Raw genomic sequence first — 23,037 nt, 5'->3', positions numbered from 1 at the left:
AAATCCGGCTTTAAACTTCTTCACAACAGTATCTCGGACCTGCCTGGTGTGTTCCTTGTTCTTCATGATGCTCTCTGCGCTTTTAACGGACCTCTGAGACTATCACAGTGCAGGTGCATTTATACGGAGACTTGATTACACACAGGTGGATTGTATTTATCATCATTAGTCATTTAGGTCAACATTGGATCATTCAGAGATCCTGACTGAACTTCTGGAGAGAGTTTGCTGCACTGAAAGGGGCTGAATAATTTTGCACGCCCAATTTTTCAGTTTTTGATTTGTTAAAAAAGTTTGAAATATCCAATAAATGTCGTTCCACTTCATGATTGTGTCCCACTTGTTGTTGATTCTTCACAAAAAAATACAGTTTTATATCTTTATGTTTGAAGCCTGAAATGTGGCAAAAGGTCGCAAAGTTCAAGGGGGCCGAATACTTTCGCAAGGCACTGTATATGCCCACCCATCCTCCTTTCCTGTCAGTCTTAAGTAACCTACTGTCTATATGTGATTGAAATTCACTACAAAATGTACTGCACACATACCTTTCACAATCTGTGTCACAGGGTTGCTAAACAATGAATCAAGCAACTTCCTCTTTCTCAATGATAAAATCATCTATTTCCTCCCCCACTTGTTTTACGTCTCTCTCGGTCTGTGTCGCTCTCCCTCTCTGTCGCTCTTTCTCGATTCCGACTCTCAGGATGGAATCCACAGCATGGAATACCACCACCTACTTCTCTACCGACTCATCCGCTCCCAACCCCTCCATCCCTTATTCTGTCGGAATCTCCTTTCTCCTGGTTGCTATGGCCTTGGGTCTCCCCGGAAACCTCCTAGTGGTTTGGACCATACTATTCCGCCTGAGTCGCCGTTCCATCACGTCCCTCTTCATCCTCCAGCTAGCGGCCGCTGACGCACTCGTGCTGCTCTCTGCACCCTTCTTTATTCACCAGCTCTTCAAGGCCAGAGTCTGGGAGTTTGGAGAGGTAATGTGTAAGCTCCTGCATTACGTCTGTGGCATCAACATGTACCTCAGCATCCTATTGATTACCTTGATGGGGGTCGACCGACTCCATGGCGTGCTACACCCTTTCTGGTCCCAGCGTGTCCGGACGAAGTCGAGGCTCTTTCCTATCATGGGTGTGGTGTGGGCGCTGGCTACGGTGCTGCCCACTCCTCAGCTTGTGTACCGCCAGGTCCAAAAGGGGGAGTGTACCACGCATCACCCCGGGCCCGCCCACCAGGTAACTTTACTGACAGAATATTCCTTCATACATCTTATTTTAGTATTGTACACCACATTATTTCATCTGTTTTCCATAAAACATATCGTAGATTTTTTAAAATTCTATATGCATATTTATTCTAAATAGATGTGGATATAGCTAAAACAATTGATCAATCTGTCAACAGTTTTTGATGCATTTATTTGTAACAGACAAGAACTGCAATTTAAGTAGATAAAATATGTCATTACACTCGTACTAAAATGTAACCCCATGTGGGCTTGGCATCCTGAAGACACGTTAATAATGAAATCAAATAGTTTCTCGTCCTATCCTCTCCACCAGGTGTTCCACTATTCCCTAGAAACAGTTACTGCGTTCCTGGTCCCCTTCAGCATCATGACGTTCTGCTACTTACGCATCGCTCATGCCTTAGCATCCAGTCGTGCCCACTGGCACCACCGCTCCTACAGGAAGACCAACCGCCTCATCACACTGATAGTCGTGACTTTCGCCCTCTTGTGGGCTCCGTACCACCTGGTCAACATCCTGCAAGTGGGCATATATATTAAAGGGTCTGAATACTTATGTAAATAAAGTATCTGTTTTAGTTAGCACATCGCGCTCTAGCAACTCCTTGTGGCGGGGCGGGCGCATGCAGGCCGACCTCAGTCGTCAGGTGAACAGTGTTTTCTCTGACACATTGGTGCGGGTATTAAGAAGCACGGTTTGGCGGGTCATGTTTCGGAGGAATCATGACTCGACCTTTGCCTCCTGAGCCCGTTGGGGAGTTGCAGCGATGAGACAAGATCGAAATTGGGGATTAAAAAAAATAGCATTAAAACACAAATCTACTGTCTGTAGACATAGTTCAAGTTCATAATGAAACGTATGATTCCTTGTTTCAGGTGGGGGCCGTTCTCTCTGGGTCTTCCACGGATTTGCTGGGGTTCTGTCTGAGAGCTAGGACAGTGGTCATAGCTTTAGCTTACCTCAGCAGTGCTGTCAACCCTCTGCTCTATGCCATGGCTGGCTCCTGCTCTGGCTCCTCCCTCACAATCTATGGCTCCTCCTCCAGGTGTTTGGGGGGCGTGGCACAGCTGCTTGAGGGGACGGCCACCAACATGGACATGCCCAGCGTGAGAGCAAAGCATGATGGTAGCGGTAGAGAGAAAGAGAAGGAGGACTGGGGAGGTGGGAAACCAGAGGGAGAGGTTGAAGAGATGACAATGGTTCCAGGGAAAAGAGAGGTGGAGAAGGAGGACGAGGAGGCAGAACAAGAAAAAGAGATGACAATTGTTCCAGGAAAAAAGGAGGAAGAGGAGGGAAACTAATTCCCTGAAGGCAAAAGAAATGACTGGACTGATTGTTAAAGTCCTGCATGCTATTGCTTGCCAGTCGGTCATGACTCTTCTTATAGCTGTCTTGTTGTGAATGTCGATCTCACCTCTAAGAGTTTCCTAATCAATCAACGGCAGCCATATCTTCTCTGAGAAAAGTGTTTTTAATTTTCTTGCACTGGCACAAACACAACATGTCTTAATGCCTTTGATCAAATAAATGTGGTAAACAATTATACAAATATTGGTAACACTTTACATTATACAGTGCTCTTTTTACTCTAACAATTTGGTATTGTAGTGTACTTACAGCAGTAAATCACATGCACTCGCACACACACAAATGGAGAGAAGGAGAGAGAGTCAGACAAAGCATACTGTAAAGACAATTGACTAAATTCACTCCACCACCCACTGAGCTTGAATCACCACCTCTAAAAACAGAGATATGGTTCAGTCAGTCGGTAAGTCAGTCATGAACCATTAGGAAACATGACTTGCACATCTAGTGGCCAACCATGCAAACTACAGGAAACATTCCCTCCAAAACAGCTTCTGAAATAGCATCCAACTCATTCATCTTCCAGTCACTATGGCCCAGTTTCCGACCAGAGTTAAGCGTGTGTAAATTGAACTTTATTCCTTTTTTAAAATGCGTTTTCCTCTCAATGCGTATTCTAACCTTGAATTTAAGCATGGGAATAGTATGCTATTCATCCGTTATTCGTTCGAGGTGGAGACCGAATAAATGAAGGTGAGGCGTGAGTGTCTACAGATACGTCGTGAGGTGAGTGTCTACAGATACGTCGTATTCTGACCTTGACTTAATTCCCTAATAATTCCACCACCTTTACGTGAGGAAACCATGAATAAGGTCTAGCAAACCTCCCGGTTCAAAGTAGAAAAAGCATCTACTTAATTTGTTCCAATAGAAATAACACCATTTCTCCATGCACTGTAATTTACAACTTGATCATATCTATTTATAAGAGCTAGGTAAATGAGTAATCCGTTTTGAGAAGGGGATTGTAAATACACATAGTAATTGTTTTAGATAACTTGTCCTTATGTGAAAACAGCCATATGGAAGCAAACTGAAAGTCTTATCAACATGACAGTTACTGTATTGCACAGTGAAATAGGATATAAATAGCCATGCATTTATTCAGAATTCTAATTGTGTGCTCTCATAATTTGCAAAGATGAAAATTGGAGACCAGAACTATAGGAAAACCCCATTGAATGAAAACTCCAAGAGAAAATCTGTTGCCCAGCATATGGGGGAGGGTTTTCAGCAGTTGAATGCCATTTATTCAAAGTGCGCAAGGTAGCCACTCATGCAGAGCGCTTTACACGACTAAATAAGTCTGAATGCCAAATACTGAAAAGTGCATAGGAAAAGCATGCGTAGGAAAGGCATGCATAGGAAAGGCATAAATTCCTAAATCGGAATCGGGCCAATAGTTAAGCATGTGTAAATGGGGTGTAAATGCTTTTTTATGCACTTTCCTCTCTATGCGTATTCTGACCTTGAATTTAAGCATGCTATTCACCTTTAGCATGAGGAAACCATGAATAAGGAAAAACGTGGGAAAAGTATCTACTTAATTTTTGTCTAATTTATAACTTGATAAGAGCTATTGGGAAGAGCTAGGTAAATGAGTCATCCCTTTGGATAAGGGAATTTTACATATAAATGACACCGGTTTTAGATATTTTATCTTATATTTGCTGGAGGCATATGTGAAACCAGTCAAATGGTAGAAAACTGAAGCATATCAACTTTCCCACAGCGAAGTTCATGAAATGCTGTGCCATTAGGCAGAATTTAAGGCCTTACCTTGCTGGGATGGGCACTCTCGAATGTCTTGATTTATAGGCTACCCCGACCTTCTCTGTTTCCTATTTCTATCATGTTAAATATTAGTCACTATCAGCATCAATCGTCAGTAGGCCTAATAACAACACATATTCAACTGCCAATTTACTGTTAGTTCCCTTCAGTTGGTGTAGTCTACATTATTGTTCCATTTAATTACATTATTTTGTTAACCTTCATTTGCTTCCTCTGTAAACTCCATCACGGGCATGTGGTTGTTGGTGAGGATCATTAGTAACAGTTATATATATATATATTTTATATATATATTTTAAGACATAGCTAATTCAATCATTATGGAGAGGAGCACAGACCAAACGTAACAGTTTGAACACAACGTATGGTGCAATACTTGGATGTGTCATCACACAGTTCCATGGTTAGTGCAGGAAATAGATGAGGGTATAGCCTACTATTTCACACTATTCTCCCTATTATAATTCTTTGTTCACTAATCATCCAAAATTACCATGAGTTAAAGATCTGAACGTGGCAATTTTCTGAATGAATCCAACCCATTTTCTTCCTCCAAACCTTTTTTTTAGGATTCACAAATAATTTCCTAACCCTAAATAATCTAAAAGATCAGAGTATTTTAAAATCTACCACTTGATGCTGAAACTGAGATGAGTATGCACATATATACTAAGATGGCTTTCTTTAACTGATCCCTAATATTCTGAACCGATTCTCTCGATATATTGTATTGAGTCTGTAAACAAAACTAAAAGGTACGCCATATTTAAAGGGATGGCTAAATAAATGTACTGAAAACTCCACAAGAAAATCTGTTGGCCAGTAAGTAAGAGGGTTTTCAGCAGGTGAATGACATTTCTTCAGTGCGCGTAAGGGAACCACTCCTGCGAAGCCCATTACTCACCTTCATAAGGTAAACTACTGAGAAATGTGTAGGAAAGATGTGCAAAAGAAAGGCATAATTTCCTAAGTCAGAATCGGGCCCGGCTTGCCATTCTTAACAGGTTTCACACAGACGGGACTCATGACATTGGAGCTGGTAGTCGACTCTAGGTCTCCCTCCTTTCCCTTCAGTCCGACCTCCTTTGCATCCCTGTCTCTCTCCCGGCTATTCTGGCTGTTCTGTCGGCTCTTCCTTGTCCCAGAGTCCTGCGCCGTGCCCTCGAACAAGCGGGCCATGAAGGCAAAGCCGTCCCGCCTGATGTAGGACTTGCCAACAAAAGTGTAGAGGACAGGGTTGGCACAGCTGCTGATGAAGGCCAGGGCTGAGGTGACCGCACGGCTGGTCTGCCAAATAGGGTCAAGCCTTGGGGAGGGAGTGAGAGGAATGGAGGGAGGGAGATACAGGTGGATGGGGAGGGGGGGGGGGGGGGGGTAGATACAGAGGACTGTAAACGGGTTGCCATGAATTTGACAGTAACTTACAGCCAAGCAAAATTATGTTGTTTTTTTCAAAACAAATTTGATTAGTCACATGCTTTGTAAACAACAGGAGTAGACTAACAGTGAAATGATTGCTTACGGGCACTTTCCAACAATGCAGAGAGAAAGAAAATTGAGAAATAATGACTAACGATAACTTGGCTATATACATGGGGTGCCAATACAGAGTCAATCTGAAAAGGTACATGGCAATTGAGGTCAATACTGTATGTACATAATACTAGGATTAAAGTGACAGATAATCAACAGTAGCAGCAGTGTACGTGATGACTCAAAAAGGTTAGTGCAAAAAGGGTAAATGCAGATAGTTAAATAGTTAACCAAATAGCTACATAGAATAACTATTTAGCAGCCTTATGGCTTGGGAGTGGAAGCTGTTAAGGGTCCTGCTGGTGCATCGGTACCGTTAGCCTTGCATTATCAGAGAGAACAGTATGTTAGTATTTGGTAGCATTGCCTTTAAATTGTTTAACTTGGGTCAAACGTTTCGGGTAGCCTTCCACAAGCTTCCAACAATAACTTGGGTGAATTTTAGCCCATTCCTCCTGACAGAGCTGGTGTAACTGAATCAGGTTTGTAGGCCTCCTTGCTCGCACACGCCTTTTCATTTCTGCCCACGAACGTTCTATGGGATTGAGGTCAGGGCTTTGTGATGGCCACTCCAATACCTTGACTTTGTTGTCCTTAAGCCATTTTGCCACAACTTTGGAAGTATGCTTGGGGTCATTGTCCATTTGGAAGACTCATTTGCGACCAAGCTTCAACTTCCTGACTGATGTTTTGAGATGTTGCTTCAATATATCCACATAATTTTTTCCTCATGATGCCATCTATTTTGTGAAGTGCACCAGTCCCACCTGCAGCAAAGCACCCCCACAACATGATGCTGCTACCCCCATGCTTCATGGTTGGGATGGTGTTCTTCAGCTGTCAAGCCTCCCCCTTTTTCCTCCAAACATAATGATGGTCATTATGGCCAAACAGTTCTACTTTTGTTTCATCAGACCAGAGGACATTTCTCCAAAAAGTACGATCTTTGTCCCCATGTGCAGTTGCAAACTGTAGTCTGGCTTTTTTATAGCGGTTTTGGAGCAGTGGTTTCTTCCTTGCTGAGTGGCCTTTCAGGTTATGTCGATATAGGAATCGTTTTACTGGGGATATAGATACTTTTGTACCTTTTTCCTCCAGCATCTTCACAAGGTCCTTTGCTGTTGTTCTGGGATTGATTTACACTTTTCGCATCAAAGTATGTTCATTTCTAGGAGAGAGAACGCATCTCCTTCCTGAGCGGTATGACAGCTGCGTGGTCCCATGGTGTTTATATTTGGTACTATTGTTTGTGTAGATGAACATGGTACCTTCAGACGTTTGGAAATTGCTCCCAAGGATGAGCCAGACTTGTGGAGGTCTACAATTTTGTTACGAGGTCTTGGCTGATTTCTTCTGATTTTCCCATGATGTCAAGCAAAGAGGCACTGAGTTTGAAGGTAGGCCTTGAAATACATTCACAGGTACGCCTCCAATTGACACAAATGGTATCAATTAGCCTATCAGAAGCTTCTAAAGCCATGATATAATTTTCTGGAATTTTCCAAGCTGTTTAAAGGCACAGACAAACTTACTGTATGTACATTTCTGGCCCACTGGAATTGTGATACATAAGTGAAATAATTAGTCTAAACAATTGTTGGAAAAATTGTCCATTTGGAAGACTCATTTGCGACCAAAAAGTACGATCTTTGTTCCCATGTGCAGTTGCAAACTGTGTCATGCACAAAGTAGATGTCCTAATCGACTTGCCAAAACTATAGTTTGTTAACAAGAAATTTGTGGAGTGTTTGAAAAACTAGTTTTATTGACTCCAACCTAAGTGTATGTAAAATTCCGACTTCAACTGTATGTATTTCACAGTATTTTACTGTAAATACAAGGGATTGGTGCAAGCAGGTTGGCTACTAGGTAAAGTGTTTACATATTAGGGCAGACTCTAGACCCTACATGAAATGAGTTTGACACCCCTGATTTAATGTTTAAGACTTTCTGCCACTCCAATCTGTCCCCTATACATTTTAAAATGATGGGGAACTATAACGACATAAGAGTTAAACCTTTTAGGGATAGGGGGCAGCATTTTCACTTTGGATGAATTGCGTGCTCATAGTGAACTGCCTCCTACTCTGTCCCAGATGCTAATATATGCATATTATTATTACTATTGGATAGAAAACTCTGAAGTTTCTAAAACTGATTGAATTATGTCTGTGAGTATAACAGAACTCATAGGGCAGGCAAACTTCCAAACAGGAAGTGGAAATTCTGGGGCTGGTTGATTTTCAACTCATTGCCTATTCACATCCAAATAAGATATGGATCTGTTCACACTTCCTACGCCTTCCACTAGATGTCAACAGTCAGTAGAACGTGGAATGAAGCCTCTAGTGTGATGTGGGACCGGATGGCAGCTATTTGAGTCACTGGTCTGGCAGAATGCCAGTTCCTGGTTACGCGCAGTAGTCATTATATCGCCTTGCATTCCATTACTCTGTAGACAAAAATGAATGCTCCGGTTGGAACGTTATTGGATATATATGATAATAACATCCTGAAGATTGATTCTCTACTTAGATTGACCAGTTTATTCGACCTGGAATATAACTTATTGAAGTTTTCGTCTGAGTTCGCCTGGCCCAGCCTCAGCTTTTGGACGTGTGAACTAAACGTGCTAGCAAAAGTAGCTAATTGGACACTAGTAATGGACATTATCGAACAAAACAATGATTTATTGCGGAACTAGGAGTCCTTGCACTGCATTCTGATGAAAGATCATCAAAGGTAAGGGAATATTTATGATGTAATTTTGTATTTGTTGACTCCAACATGGCGGAGAAATATATTTACTTCTGAGCGCCGTCTCAGATTATTGCATGGTATGCTTTTTTTGTAACGTTTTTAAAAAATCTGCCACAGCGGTTGCATTAAGAACCAGTGTATCATTACTTAAATGTAAAACATGTATCTTTCGTCAAAGTCTATGATGAGTATTTCTGTTATATGACGTGACTCTCTGTAATTACTCCGGATATTTTTGGAGGCATTTCTGAACATGGCGCCAATGTAAACCGAGATTTGTGGATATAAATATACATATTATCGAACAAAACATAAATGTATTGTGTAACATGATGTCATATGAGTGTTATCTGATGAAGATTATCAAAGGTTAGTGATTCATGTTTTCTCTAATTCTGCTTTTGTGACTATCTTTGGCTGGGAAAAATGGCTGTGTGTTTTTTTGGATTTGGTGGTGATCTAACAAATATATGTTGTGTTTTCGCTGTAAAACATTTTTAAAAATCGGACACGATGGGTAGATTAACAAGATGTTTATCTTTCATTTGCTGTATTGGACTTGTTAATGTGTGAAAGTTAAATATATATAAATATATTTTTGAATTTCCCGCGCTGCCTTTTCAGCGGAATGTTGGGGGGGGATTCCGTTAGCAGAAACGGTGTCCTAGACCGGTTAAATTTGTACAGCATTCTCCCTCACGGGTGCAAAAAATATACCCTCTTATAAAGGCACGCCTCAAAATATGTTAATGAGCCAGAAACAACAATACTATGCAACCACTAGTGTTCAAAAGGTTTTTGGGGCTCCAAAGATATGGTACGGAACTCTATTCTGTCGGGTAGAATTACAGTACCATTCAGAGTATATTACTCGCTAATGTTCAGTCTCTGGACAATGAAGTAGTCAAGCTTAACGCGAGGACCTCCGAACTGAGAGACATCAGGGACTGTAATATACTCTGTTTCACAGAATCATGGCTCTGTCGGGATATACTGTCCCCGTCCATACAGCCAGCTGGGTTCTTAGTTCATCGCGCACACAAGAATAAAGAACTCTCCAGGAAGAAGAAAGGCGGGGGTGTATGTTTCATGATTAACTACTCATGGCGTGATTGAGATAACCTACAGAAACTCAAGTCCTTTTGTTCACCCAACCTAGAATACCTCACAATCAAATGCCAACCGTATTGCCTCCCAAGAGAATTCTCTTCGGTTATAGTCACAGCCGTGTATGTTCCCCCTCAAGCCGATACCACGACTGCCCTAAAGGAACTACACTGGACTTTATGCAAACTGCAAACAACATATCCTGAGGCCACATTTATTGTAGCTGGGGATTTTAACAAAGCAAATTTGCAGAAAACGCTATCAACACATTGACTGTATTACTCGCTTAGGGAAAACACTAGACCACCTTTTCAAGATGCCTACAAGGCCCTCCCTCCGGCAAATCAGATCACGACTCCATTTTGCTCCTCCAGAAACTCAAACACGAAGTACCCGCGCTAAGGTCTATTCAACGCTGGCCTGACCAATCAGAATCCATGCTTCAAGATTGTTTTGATCACGAAGACTGGGATACGTTCCGGGTAGCCTCTGAGAATAACATTGACGTTTACACGGACAATGTGACTGAGTTCATCAGGAAGTGTATAGGAGATGTTGTTCCCATGGTGACTATTAAAACCTACCCAAACCAGAAACTGTGGATAGATGGCAGCATTCACGCAAAACTGAAAGCGTGAACCACCGCATTTAACCATGGAAAGGTAACTGGAAATATGGTTGAATACAAACAGTATAGTTATTCCTTCCATAAGGCAATCAAACAGGCAAAACATCAGTACAGAGACAATGTGGCGTCGCAAAGTGGAGTCGCAATTCAACGGCTCAGACATGAGACGTATGTGGCTGGGTCTACAGCAGGGCTCTCTAACCCGGTTCCTGGAGAGCTACCCTCCTGTAGGTTTCAGTCCAACCCCAGTTGTAACTAACCTAATTCAGTGCATAAACCAGCTAATTATTAGAATCAGGTGCAATAGATTAGGGTGAAAACTCAGACAAGCTAAACAACTTCACCCCCTTTGAGGATAACACAGTGCCACCGACGCAGCCCACTCCGAAGGACTGTGCGCTCTCATTCTCCGTGGCCAACGTGAGTAAGACATTTAAAGCGTGTTAACCCTCGCAAGGCTGCCAGCCAAGACGGCATCTCTAACCACGTCCTCAGAGCATGCGCAGACCAGCTGGCTGGATTTTTTACGGACATATTCAATCTTTCCTTATCCCAGGCTTCAAGATGTCCACCATTGTTCCTTTACCCAAGAAAGCAAAGGTAACTGAACTAAATGACTTTCGCCCCGTAGAACTCCTGTCGTCATGAAGTGTTTTGAGAGACTAGTTAAGGATCATATCACCTCTACCTTACCTGACACCCTAGACCCACTTCAATTTGCTCACCGCCCGAATAGAACCACAGACAATGCAATCACCATCACACTGCACACTACCCGATCCCATCTGGACAAGAGGAATACCTTCGTCAGAATGCTGTTCATTGACTAAAGCTCAGCCTTCAACATCAGAGTACCCGCCAAGCTCATCATTAAAATCGGGGCCCTGGGTCTGAACCCCACCCTGTGCAACTGGGTCCTGGACTTCCTGACAGGCCGCCCCCAAGTGATGAAGGTAGGAAACAACACCTCCACTTCGCTGACCCTCGACACAGGGGCCCCACAATGGTGCATGCTCAGCCCCCTCCAGTACTCCCTTGTTCATCCATGACTGCGTGGCCAAGTAAGACTCCAACTTAATCATCAAAAGGAAACAGGGAGCACAACCCAATCCACATCAACGGGACCACAGTGGAGAAGGTGGAAGGTTTCAGTTCCTCAGTGTACACATCACAGACAAACTGAAATAGTCCACCCACACAGATAGTGTGGTGAAGAAGGTGCAACAGCGCCTCTTCAAACTCTGGAGAAATTTGTCTTGGCCCCTAAGACCCTCAGACACTTTTACAGATGCACAATTGAGAGCATCCTGTCTGGCTGTATCACTGCCTGGTACACAACTGCACCTCCCGCAACCACAGGGCTCTCCAGAGGGTGGTGTGGTCTGCCTTAAGCATCACCAGGGGCACACTGCCTGCCCTCCAGGACACCTACAGCGACCGGTGTCACAGGAAGGCAAAAATGATCATCAAAGACATCAACCACCAGAGCCACGGCCTGTTCACCCCGCTATCATCCAGAAGGCGAGGTCAGTACAGGTGCATCAAAGCTGGGACCGAGAGACTGAAACACAGCTTCTAACTGAAGGGCATCAGACTGTTAAATAGCCATCTCTAGCTGGCTACCACCTGGCTACTCAACCCTGCACCTTAGAGGCTGCTGCCGTATATACATGGAATCACTGGCCACTTTAATAATGGAACACTAGTCACTTTAATAATGTTTACATACTGCTTTACTCATCTCATATGTATTAACTGTATTCGATACAGTTCTTTAGTCAGTGCCATTGCTCGTCCTAATATTTATATATTTCTTGATTCCAGTATTTTACTTTTAGATTGGTGTATTGTTGTGAATTGTTAGATACTACTGCTCTGCTGGAGCTAGGAACACAAGTATTTTGCACACCCTCAATAACATCTGCTAAATATGTGTATGTGACCAATAAAATGTGATTTGATAACAGCAATATCCTACAATGCTCCATAATTTACAGTACGTTGCAGTTAAATTTTCAGTCAGATTTTTTTTTTTACTCTTGATAATACCATTGGAGGGAGGGAGCGAGCGAGGGAGCGAAAACAGGGCTGTTCTTTCTTTTAATGAAAATTGAGTTTGGGATTTGATGATAATAAAATTAATGAAAGGTTATTATGACACTACAAACACAAAAGGGGATGAGGATGTTATGACACAGTCATTTAGAAAGCCCTTTTAGTGAGCCTACCTTGCTTTTAGAGTTGAATCCTTTGGAGAAAGTGCGGCAGCAACCTGTAAGGACATATTTAATCTATGAGAACATATTTCATCATAACAGACAGTCATGTTACAGCAGCACCTATTGTTTTAGCCCCAATAGGGAGTGTGAGGCCCTGGCTATAAAACTCACACACAAAACACGCAATACCTGCACAATGTTGATGACATGGTAGGGCAACCAGAAGACACCGAAGGTTACCACGATGGCCAGGATGAGATTCTCACTGCGGATCCTCCTCCTGAACCTGGTCAAATCAAATGTTATTTATACGGCACAGTCTTACAAAAAATGCATTTCAAAGTGCTTCACAAACAAACATAACATGAAGTGAGAAAGATGAGGAAAAACAATACATTCTAGCCAAATATGAAATGAAGATCGAGAAAATGGTAATTAAGATCAAGATCAATAAATGAAAGATAGTAAAACAGTAGTAAAACAGTGAACCTTGTCTGCCTGATCCTCCGCAGGATGCAGATGTAGCTGCCTATAATCACCCCGTAAGGAACTACAAATCCCAGCACTGTTTCCAACGTGTACTGGAGCACCACCTGTATCAGCATAGAGATCACCTTCATCGACAGCTTGATTGTTTAGTGTCAGTGACGCTATATACACAAAAGCAATGTAATATTTATACTCAATACCTAACAATGTTTTTATGGATGATCTGACTACAGATGCTACGGTGATAGAAAGCCATCATGAAAAGTAAGTACTTTCTTCTTCTCTCAACTGACATACAAGTCTTTAATTGTTGATGAAATGCTCTTCTTCTCCCATCACTCACATGCAAGCCCTATAGTCAGTGGCGGATTTAGGCATAGGTGACATGTACAGCCGGCATCCTGCCGGGGGCAGCAAGGGGCACCCACACAAAAAAATAGAATATATACACCGAATGGTGACATTTGTGCGATTGGTTTTCTATCTCTCATTTGCATGTCAGGTCAATGATGTGGGACACCCTGTGAGCGCCCCGATTCTAGTTTGTGAGCTAGGCAGGCTAATACCTGGGAAGGTCTCCCACTCAGAAGCACGAGATAGGGAGGGGGCGGGGTGGGTTGACCTCAGGTCTCCCCACTGGAAGCCCGAGGTAGGGGGAGCGGGTGAATGTATCAAATAGCGCAACTCTTACTTTGTACGGTATTAATGTAATTAGTCATTTCAATTAGTTGTGCGATTTAGTTTGTGTATTTCTTGTTTGAAGTGCAAAGGTGTAATAATCAGGTTCTCTTCTTTATAAGTGTGTTATTCTATTTGTGTATTTAGAGATATAGGCTTTGTGCAATTTAGTTTTGTGTGTTTTTTGTTAGCAATAGGGTAATAGTGTAATAATTTGATTATCTTTTCTATTTGTATTTATATACTACAATTTGTTTCTATTTGTCTTTTTTTACTTCTTTCCGATCGTTATGAGTGTTGTTTTTGCATATATACAGTGCCTTGCGAAAGTATTCGGCCCCCTTGAACTTTGCGACCTTTCGCCACATTTCAGGCTTCAAACATAAAGATATAAAACTGTATTTTTTGTGAAGAATCAACAACAAGTGGGACACAATCATGAAGTGGAACGACATTTATTGGATATTTCAAACTTTTTTAACAAATCAAAAACTGAAAAATTGGTCGTGCAAAATTATTCAGCCCCCTTAAGTTAATACTTTGTAACGCCACCTTTTGCTGCGATTACAGCTGTAAGTCGCTTGGGGTATGTCTATCAGTTTTGCACATCGAGAGACTGAAATGTTTTCCCATTCCTCCTTGCAAAACAGCTCGAACTCAGTGAGGTTGGATGGAGAGCATTTGTGAACAGCAGTTTTCAGTTCTTTCCACAGATTCTCGATTGGATTCAGGTCTGGACTTTGACTTGGCCATTCTAACACCTGGATATGTTTATTTTTGAACCATTCCATTGTCGATTTTGCTTTATGTTTTGGATCATTGTCTTGTTGGAAGACAAATCTCCGTCCCAGTCTCAGGTATTTTGCAGACTCCATCAGGTTTTCTTCCAGAATGGTCCTGTATTTGGCTCCATCCATCTTCCCATCAATTTTAACCATCTTCCCTGTCCCTGCTGAAGAAAAGCAGGCCCAAACCATGATGCTGCCACCACCATGTTTGACAGTGGGGATGGTGTGTTCAGCTGTGTTGCTTTTACGCCAAACATAACGTTTTGCATTGTTGCCAAAAAGTTCCATTTTGGTTTCATCTGACCAGAGCACCTTCTTCCACATGTTTGGTGTGTCTCCCAGGTGGCTTGTGGCAAACTTTAAACAACACTTTTTATGGATATCTTTAAGAAATGGCTTTCTTCTTGCCACTCTTCCATAAAGGCCAGATTTGTGCAATATACGACTGATTGTTGTCCTATGGACAGAGTCTCCCACCTCAGCTGTAGATCTCTGCAGTTCATCCAGAGTGATCATGGGCCTCTTGGCTGCATCTCTGATCAGTCTTCTCCTTGTATGAGCTGAAAGTTTAGAGGGACGGCCAGGTCTTGGTAGATTTGCAGTGGTCTGATACTCCTTCCATTTCAATATTATCGCTTGCACAGTGCTCCTTGGGATGTTTAAAGCTTGGGAAATCTTTTTGTATCCAAATCCGGCTTTAAACTTCTTCACAACAGTATCTCGGACCTGCCTGGTGTGTTCCTTGTTCTTCATGATGCTCTCTGCGCTTTTAATGGACCTCTGAGACTATCACAGTGCAGGTGCATTTATACGGAGACTTGATTACACACAGGTGGATTGTATTTATCATCATTAGTCATTTAGGTCAACATTGGATCATTCAGAGATCCTCACTGAACTTCTGGAGAGAGTTTGCTGCACTGAAAGTAAAGGGGCTGAATAATTTTGGACGTCCAATTTTTCAGTTTTTGATTTGTTAAAAAAGTTTGAAATATCCAATAAATGTCGTTCCACTTCATGATTGTGTCCCACTTGTTGTTGATTCTTCACAAAAAAAATACAGTTTTATATCTTTATGTTTGAAGCCTGAAATGTGGCAAAAGTTCGCAAAGTTCAAGGGGGCCGAATACTTTCGCAAGGCACTGTATTTATAGGGCACCATACAAGCAAGAACCACCAGGAATGAAGAGTATTAAGCCAGTCAGTCAGTAAATAGCGTCACTCACATGACTCTGCTGCTTGTGCAACGACTCACACACTACCCGGCTCTTCCCGTTGGGGTGCACGGTCTTCCGCTCGTCCCTGAACAGCAACGCAGGGATGGACGCGACCAGCACCATGGTCCACAACACCAGCACTCCGCGCAGTACCGCCTTCCGTCCAGCAAGTGCAGCGACACGCTTAGGCCACACCACGGCCACCAGCCTGTGCAGGCTCATCAGCATGATCAGTTGGATGGAGGCGTACATGTTGGCTAGGCACAAGTAAAAGAGTATCTGATGGAGACGAAAAGAGAGACATATTCTTAGCATTTCAAAAGGATAAGGATTCAATGAAAAAGTTAAGTACTCACTGCATGTTAAGTATCAAATGTGTTTTGAAATATGTCCGTCTTTTGGCATAAAATGATGTCACTGGTCTATTGACATTGGTCACGTTCCAGGCCGACTACATTGCAGTCATTGCATTGCATCAAGCAATGGTTGCTGGCCACGTCATCGACTGCACAGTCGGGCATCAGATTGGTATATCATATGATGAGGTTAGCGGATATGCTTAATACCTATACAGGCTTTGTAATATCTAGCACTGACTGCAATGTAGTCAGCCTGGAATGGAGCCATTATATCAACAATCAACAAGAAAAAGAGCCCCCACCTTGCACATGATGTTGCCAAAAACCCAGGTCTTCTTGACCAGGTAGATCACGAAGAAGGGCGTGAGCGCCATGAGTGAGCCGTCGGCCACCGCTAGATTGAGGATGAGGAGGGTGGTGACGGAGCGGCGGCGGGCACGCGCCAGGATACTCCAGATGATGAAGAGGTTGCCGGGGAGGCCCAGCAGCAAGACCAGACACAGGATGAGAGCCCCTACTGTCGTGGAGGTGGTATTACCCACAATGCTTTGGTTTCCCCCGAAAACAGACGTGTTGGTGGTGTTCAGGATGTGCATGGAGGTGGACAGGAACAGGGGGGGCGATGTAGAGGAGGAGAATGGATAGAGGGATGAGGAGGGGTTTGTGAGGGATGGAGGGATGATTTGGGGGAGGGAGAAGTTGGACAGGAGGCGAAGGGGAATGCTTTGGTTGTGGGCCATTGTGATGACCTGCAAGGGACAAGGTTATTGATTTCAAAACAATGGCATGTTTTATGAACTTGTATAAGCAGCAATGCTGAATAGCTGAGCCGACTAGGTGAAAAATCTGTCAATGTGCCCTTAATTAACAAAGGCACTGAACCCTAATTGCTCTGAAGTGTCTGCTAAATGACTAAAATGTGATGATAGGTTCAACTAATTATTTCAAATACTTTATCTGTGCTTGATTGAGCTTGCCTGGTTTAGTAATTCAATAGAATAGTCAAATCCCACGCACCTGGCACTCCAGGCAGGCTAGAACAAACACTCAAAGTACTGGAAAGACTTCAAATAGCATTTGAACCCAGGTCTGATAAGATTCGAAACAAGCTCACATTCTGACCAAACCAGACGCACACTTGCACACTTTATTTTACCTGAAAATGCACAAGGTCCTCTACTCCGACAATTAATCCACAGATAAAACGGTAAACTGAATTCCTTTCTCATCATTTCTCCTCATTCCTCAGGCTTATTCTTCTTATTTTGGACTTAATATTCACGGTTGGCAACCAACTTTACAGTATTACTACAACCTACTGGAATGTGGACCTAAGTTGATCTTTCAATCACCCAAGTGGGTATATGCTCCTAAAAACCAATGAGGAGATGGCATGGGTATATGTTTCTAAAAACCAGTGAGGTGATGGGAGAGGCCGGACTTGCAGCGCGTTGAGCGTCACAAATCGATTTCTATTTTAGCACCTGGCTACATAGACCACTCGCTGACGCCCGCGAGTAGTGTGGGTGCAATGATTGAATAACATGTATGTGTACTGTACATTTACTTTGCCGCACACGCTTATTCGTATTGGACAGTGTGTAGTGCTATAATCCATACGAACACTGTGGCGGTTCTAATTGCAAGACAAACATGTGTAGTTTAGGCCAGTGGTTCCCAAAGTTTTTCAGTTACTGTACCACCAAATTAATTTTGCTCTGCCCAGAGTACCACTGGCCTGCTGGAGGTCATTTTGTAGGGCTCTGGCAGTGCTCCTCCTTGCACAAAGGCGGAGGTAGCGGTCCTGCTGCTGGGTTGTTGCCCTCCTACGGCCTCCTCCACATCTCCTGATGTACTGGCCTGTCTCCTGGTAGCGCCTCCATGCTCTGGACACTATGCTGACAGACACAGCAAACCTTCTTGCCACAGCTCGCATTGATGTGCCATCCTGGATGAGCTGCACTACCTGAGCCACTTGTGTGGGTTGTAGACTGTCTCATGCTACCACTAGAGTGAAAGCACCGCCAGCATTCAAAAGTGACCAAAAGATCAGCCAGGAAGCATAGGAACTGAGAAGTGGTCTGTGGTCACCACCTGCAGAACCACTCCTTTATTGGGGGTGTCTTGATAATTGCCTATAATTTCCACCTGTTGTCTATTCCATTTGTACAACAGCATGTGAAATTTATTGTCAATCAGTGTTGCTTCCTAAGTGGACAGTTTGATTTCACAGAAGTGTGATTGACTTGGAGTTACATTGTGTTGTTTAAGTGTTCCCTTCATTTTTTTGAGCAGTGTATATATATATTTTTTTTTAATATTGTAAAAAAATAAATGTCTCACAAAAGTAGTGCACTGGGCCTTTAATAGTCCTGTGCTAGTGGTAATATCCATCTGCAGTGCCAGTGCGGGCATAACGGACATTCTTGGGTATTAATTAAATAACCAACATTCCCTAGTAATACTAGTCCTGTGTGAATATGGCTTAAGTCTTGCTGCCACTCAAATCTGTCCCCTATACAGAGTCATGGGGAACTATAACCACATTGGAGTGGTACAGCGTTCTCACTTGTGGGTGCAACAAATATAGCCTCTTACAAGGCATGCCTCGAAATATATTCATGCACCAGAAACAATAATACTATGCACCCAATAGTGGTCAAAAGGTATTTGGTGCTCCAAAGATAGGGTACAATACCTTATTCTGTGGGGTGTATTATAGTACCATTCAACATACAGTAATTGTTTGCCACACCCACAACATTTTCCCACAATGCATCATTATTGATAGTATGCTGCAGTAAAACGTTGGAGTATTTTACTGTTGATAATACCCTAAATGACCATAAAATGTACAGTTCTCCATTACAGTGTGTGTGTGTACGTGTGTAATGTGTGTGCGCTTGCGCTTGCGTGCATGTGTGCGACGAGCCTGTGCGTGTCCATGCGTGCGTACACATGCTTACTACTCTACATTACCTTCAAATTCTTGAAGTAACAACTTTTATTTTGATGCCTACGTCTTTTATGCACCTTATTGCATTTCAAAGCATCAGACAAAAATCCCCCGAAAGGTGTGTATTCTTACTTCCAAAAGTATGTGTCCTTATTTGTCAGAGGCTTTTGCTGAAACAATGGGAGGAGTTTCTACATGTGTAGGAATGTTGAGGAATTGTGACAGGCTTCTCCACTCCACTGATTCCTAACCAGCTAGACCAGACTTGAGTGGTGACGCAAACAATATATTGTAGCTACAGTGTTTGAGAAATCAGTCTACCTCCCTCCGAGGCCTGTTTCAAATGAGTATGCCTGCTTTCGAAATGGCACCCTATTCCCTATGTAGTGCACAACTTTAGGTAAGGTGCTATGGGAATAAGGTGCCATGTTGGATAAATCTTATATCTTAGTGTTTGGTCCAGAGAAGACTATAGTCTGAGAATGTAGTTCTAATATAAGATCAGTGTTGTGTTAAAAGAACAATACTTTTTTCTTTCCTATCAGCCTCAGGTTTATTAGCTACAACTCTAACATCCTCAAGTTCTTGAGCTAGCATAAAAACACTGTTTATCCCAGGTGCGGTGGCTCCCGTAGGACATCTAAGATGAGTCGAAACGAACACAACAATAACTCCAAGGGGTTGCATAGAAAACATAACAAATCACGATCTAATATATTGTGTGTTTTCCTTGCAACTGTCTAGATTAGAACCATGGTAACACTTTAATTTAAGATACACACATTAACCACTCATTTGAAGTGTATAAATAGGTAGATAAGTAGTTTATAAGCCCTTTATAATGTTTTATTAGCCATATATTAGGCCTTAATTAAGTGTTTTCTAATTCAAACATAAGTCATGGAATACTGGACAATCCTTAACCAAATTGTTAACTATAATAACGATGTATTAATAGTTGATGAAAAGCAAGTTCGACAAGAAAGACTCTTAGTAAGCGTTCTCAATGTGGGACTAATAAGGGCATACTACGTCAATATGTGTTCCCTATTCTAAAGTGTGACCATAATTTTACATGCAGAAGAATTGCAGATTTTTTTTCTTCAGAAATGACCTAATTGGACAGAAAGGGGAACACCCCCAACCATATGCCATACAGCATTCAAGTCCAAATTTGACCAAAACAATTAGCAACAAAGACTGGATTTATACTTCTAGATATGAATGTCGGCTGCATGGCATATAACGGTATAATGTGAATTGAGCAAAACCATGTAATGTTTGCCCGAAACTAATTGTTTACATGAATTGTTTACATCAGACTTGAATGGTGACTATATGACAGATATTAATCCACTTATGTCGTCAAACTACACAAATCAGGCAGACATTTTATGCTTTCGCTCAAGAGTGTGGGGAGGATTGCCCTTCTGCGATTCATAATCTGATCTTTTACAGTCAACATTCATATATATGGAATTATAAATGGAAGTTTAGTTGTTTACATCGTGGCTGAATGGCATTTATGAGGAGAGGTGTGCCCCTTTCTGTCCAACGAGGTCATTTCTGGAAAATAATTCTGCAAGTAAAAATATGGTCTTACTTTAGAATAGGGAACACAGAGGTAGTATGCCCATAGACGCATATTGAGAACTCTTACTAAATTTCTCTAACTTTCTTTTTTATCAACTATTAATTTGCTTTTATTATAGCAAACAATTAGGTAATGAAGCAGAATTACAAGAAGAAGTACTGTGAAAGTTCAAGGAGGTTTGCTTGGTGTGTGTGTGTGTGTGGGTGTGTGTGTGTGTGTGTGTGTTAGATTATAAGGTGTGTTCTTTTACTGGGTAATAGTGTAAATATGTTCGACATGTATTGACTTGCTGTGTGCAGATTATTAATTAAGTTATTACTTTGATAGGACAAGAACATTTGAACTAAGATTTACTTACACTGAGTGTACAAAACATTAGGAACACCTTCCTAATATTGAGTTGCACACCCTTTTGCCCTCAGAACAGCCTCAATTCATCGGGGCATGGACTCGTTCCACAGGGATGCTGGCCCGTGTTGTAAGTATGTTGTCTTGCCTATTCACCCTCAATGGCAAACATACAAAATTCATGTCTCAATTGTCTCAAGGCTTAAAAATTATTCTCTAAGCGATTTCCTCCCCTTCATCTACAATGATTGAAGTGGAATTAACAAGTGACATCAATAAGGTATCATAGGATTCACCTGGTCAGTCTGTCATGTAAAGAGCAGGTTTTCTTACTGTTTTGTACACTCAGTGTAAAAGGTCAAACGTATCCTAAATGTCAACTCCTATTCTGAACTGCTTAATAGGACATAAGGCCCCGGGACTACCAATGTATTTGCATTCCTATTTCTGATGTGTATATCTATCTCTTTTGTTATCTGAGGCTACGGTAATAGCTCATTAGTGTTAACTTTACTTCACTGACTACTCCCATTGCCTGACAGGACCAGAGTCAGGAGGGTGGTGGGGGAAGAAAGAGGGAAAACATACTCACCAAATAGTCCTAATCCTGGGGAAGAGAAAGAGATGGACTAGAGGCATGGATTGACGAGACTTCCTTTATTTCATTTCTTACAGTCTTGATGTTTATCTTCTTCCTACTTTTCTCGCTACTCCTCTTTCTCTCCACGTGTTCTCACCTCCTTATCCCTTACTTTCGCTCTCTCGCGCTCTCAAACGATGCGTTTTCCCTGAGCTGTCATGCTGGCTGTAGCATGCTATAGCAGAGTTAAAGGAAGGGGGTGTATCTTTGTATAAATGTAATGACGCCTCCGCGCCGTATAAAAAGAGATGAGACACACGCTTGCACACATTGACACACACACTTGCACACATTGACACACACACAGTAAAAACAGGTGAATTAGTCACATGGCATGCCCACATGTTTCACAATCTATCATCTAATCGAGAGAGAGCGAGAGAGTGAGAGAGAGAAAATGAGTTAAACATTCTAGAAGTAAATAAATGTATGAGCCAATCACATTGAGTTGTACGTATAATCAATAACAATTGATAAAAATCAATTGAGAGAGTAATTAAGGCACAACAAGAGATTTAAACTCTTTTAAAACACCTTATCTAATTCTCAAAAGATTGAATCATAGGGCAGAATTTAGAAGTAGAGTTTCACAGACACAGGAAATCGCTCGTTTGTCTGGATAGGCCAGAAAATGTGACACGTCACTCCCTATGCAAATCTAGGGTCCAAAACCTGACACTTCAAGTGAGCCCCGCTGAGAGGTTAGCTACTTAATTGAACTGAAAAGACTGAGTCTGGTGCATGGGGCAAAGAAGCCATTTTGACATCTTTCTCTTTATACACCATATTTTCGTATCTAAAGTACTACAATAAGCTTATTTGACAGCAACAGTCAAATTTAGTAACAAGGCGTTAGGTCGAGTTACGACAAGGAGGAAAAAACACAAAACACAAACATGCGACTCCTGAAAATAGGCCTACATCTCCTGATCGACCAGGGTACAGAACCGAGGACCTTTTTTCTCTCCTGTTAATAGTGACATGGAGGGAGTGAGGAAGAGGCATTGTCTGAAGAATGGAAAAGGAGTCGGGAAATGGAAATCCACGTGGATTCTTAGCAGATTGGAGTACAAATCAATGAAAAAGTCCAATCACTGAGTTTTGTCTGATTGGTTTGAGGAATCACGGTGGGTGTAAAGTAATCTAGGAGAGGTGCAGCCAGTCAAGGTTGCGAGAAGTGGATTTATTAGGATAGAGTGTACATCTGTCTCCTAGAGGAATTGAGCTTTGTGCTTGGTTTCTAATTTTCAGAGTAAATAACCCACGGACACTAGAGAAGCTTAACCAAGTTTAATTA

The 23,037-nt window shown here is 42.1% G+C and overlaps 2 protein-coding genes across 7 annotated transcripts in view; one reads left to right on the top strand and one right to left on the bottom strand.

Moving 5' to 3' along the window:
• The window catches only part of LOC110500433 (leukotriene B4 receptor 1), a 4,670-nt gene extending 1,859 nt beyond the window's left edge, over window positions 1-2,811 (top strand). Inside the window, exons 2-4 of one of the 6 annotated variants that reach the window (XM_090214523.1) lie at window positions 704-1,247; window positions 1,575-1,804; window positions 2,138-2,811. In XM_090214523.1, the coding sequence (XP_090070649.1) occupies window positions 705-1,247; window positions 1,575-1,804; window positions 2,138-2,189 (825 nt within the window). In that variant the 5' untranslated portion in view covers window position 704 and the 3' untranslated portion in view covers window positions 2,190-2,811. Of the gene's footprint in view, window positions 1-464; window positions 1,248-1,549; window positions 1,805-2,137 lie in introns of those variants that run through there. The other 5 variants (XM_021577810.3, XM_090214521.1, XM_090214519.1 and 2 more) reach the window with 5 other exon arrangements.
• Window positions 2,715-22,069, bottom strand: LOC110500837 (leukotriene B4 receptor 2). The gene is made up of 7 exons (XM_036957843.2): window positions 21,693-22,069; window positions 16,505-16,951; window positions 15,853-16,122; window positions 13,161-13,264; window positions 12,861-12,957; window positions 12,681-12,724; window positions 2,715-5,730 (listed from the first exon to the last, which is right to left on the bottom strand). The coding sequence occupies exons 2-7, from the start codon at window positions 16,940-16,942 to the stop codon at window positions 5,391-5,393; spliced, it is 1,293 nt and encodes a 430-aa protein (XP_036813738.2). The 5' UTR covers window positions 16,943-16,951; window positions 21,693-22,069; the 3' UTR covers window positions 2,715-5,390.
• Between the last annotated feature and the right edge of the window lie 968 nt (window positions 22,070-23,037).

Source organism: Oncorhynchus mykiss, chromosome 21 (genome assembly GCF_057628025.1).
Source record: "Oncorhynchus mykiss isolate SJ-2025 chromosome 21, ASM5762802v1, whole genome shotgun sequence".
Classification (NCBI taxonomy): Eukaryota; Metazoa; Chordata; class Actinopteri; order Salmoniformes; family Salmonidae; genus Oncorhynchus; species Oncorhynchus mykiss.
The sequence above is the reverse complement of the archived record's forward strand: the minus strand, read 5'-3'. Positions and strand labels throughout refer to the sequence as shown.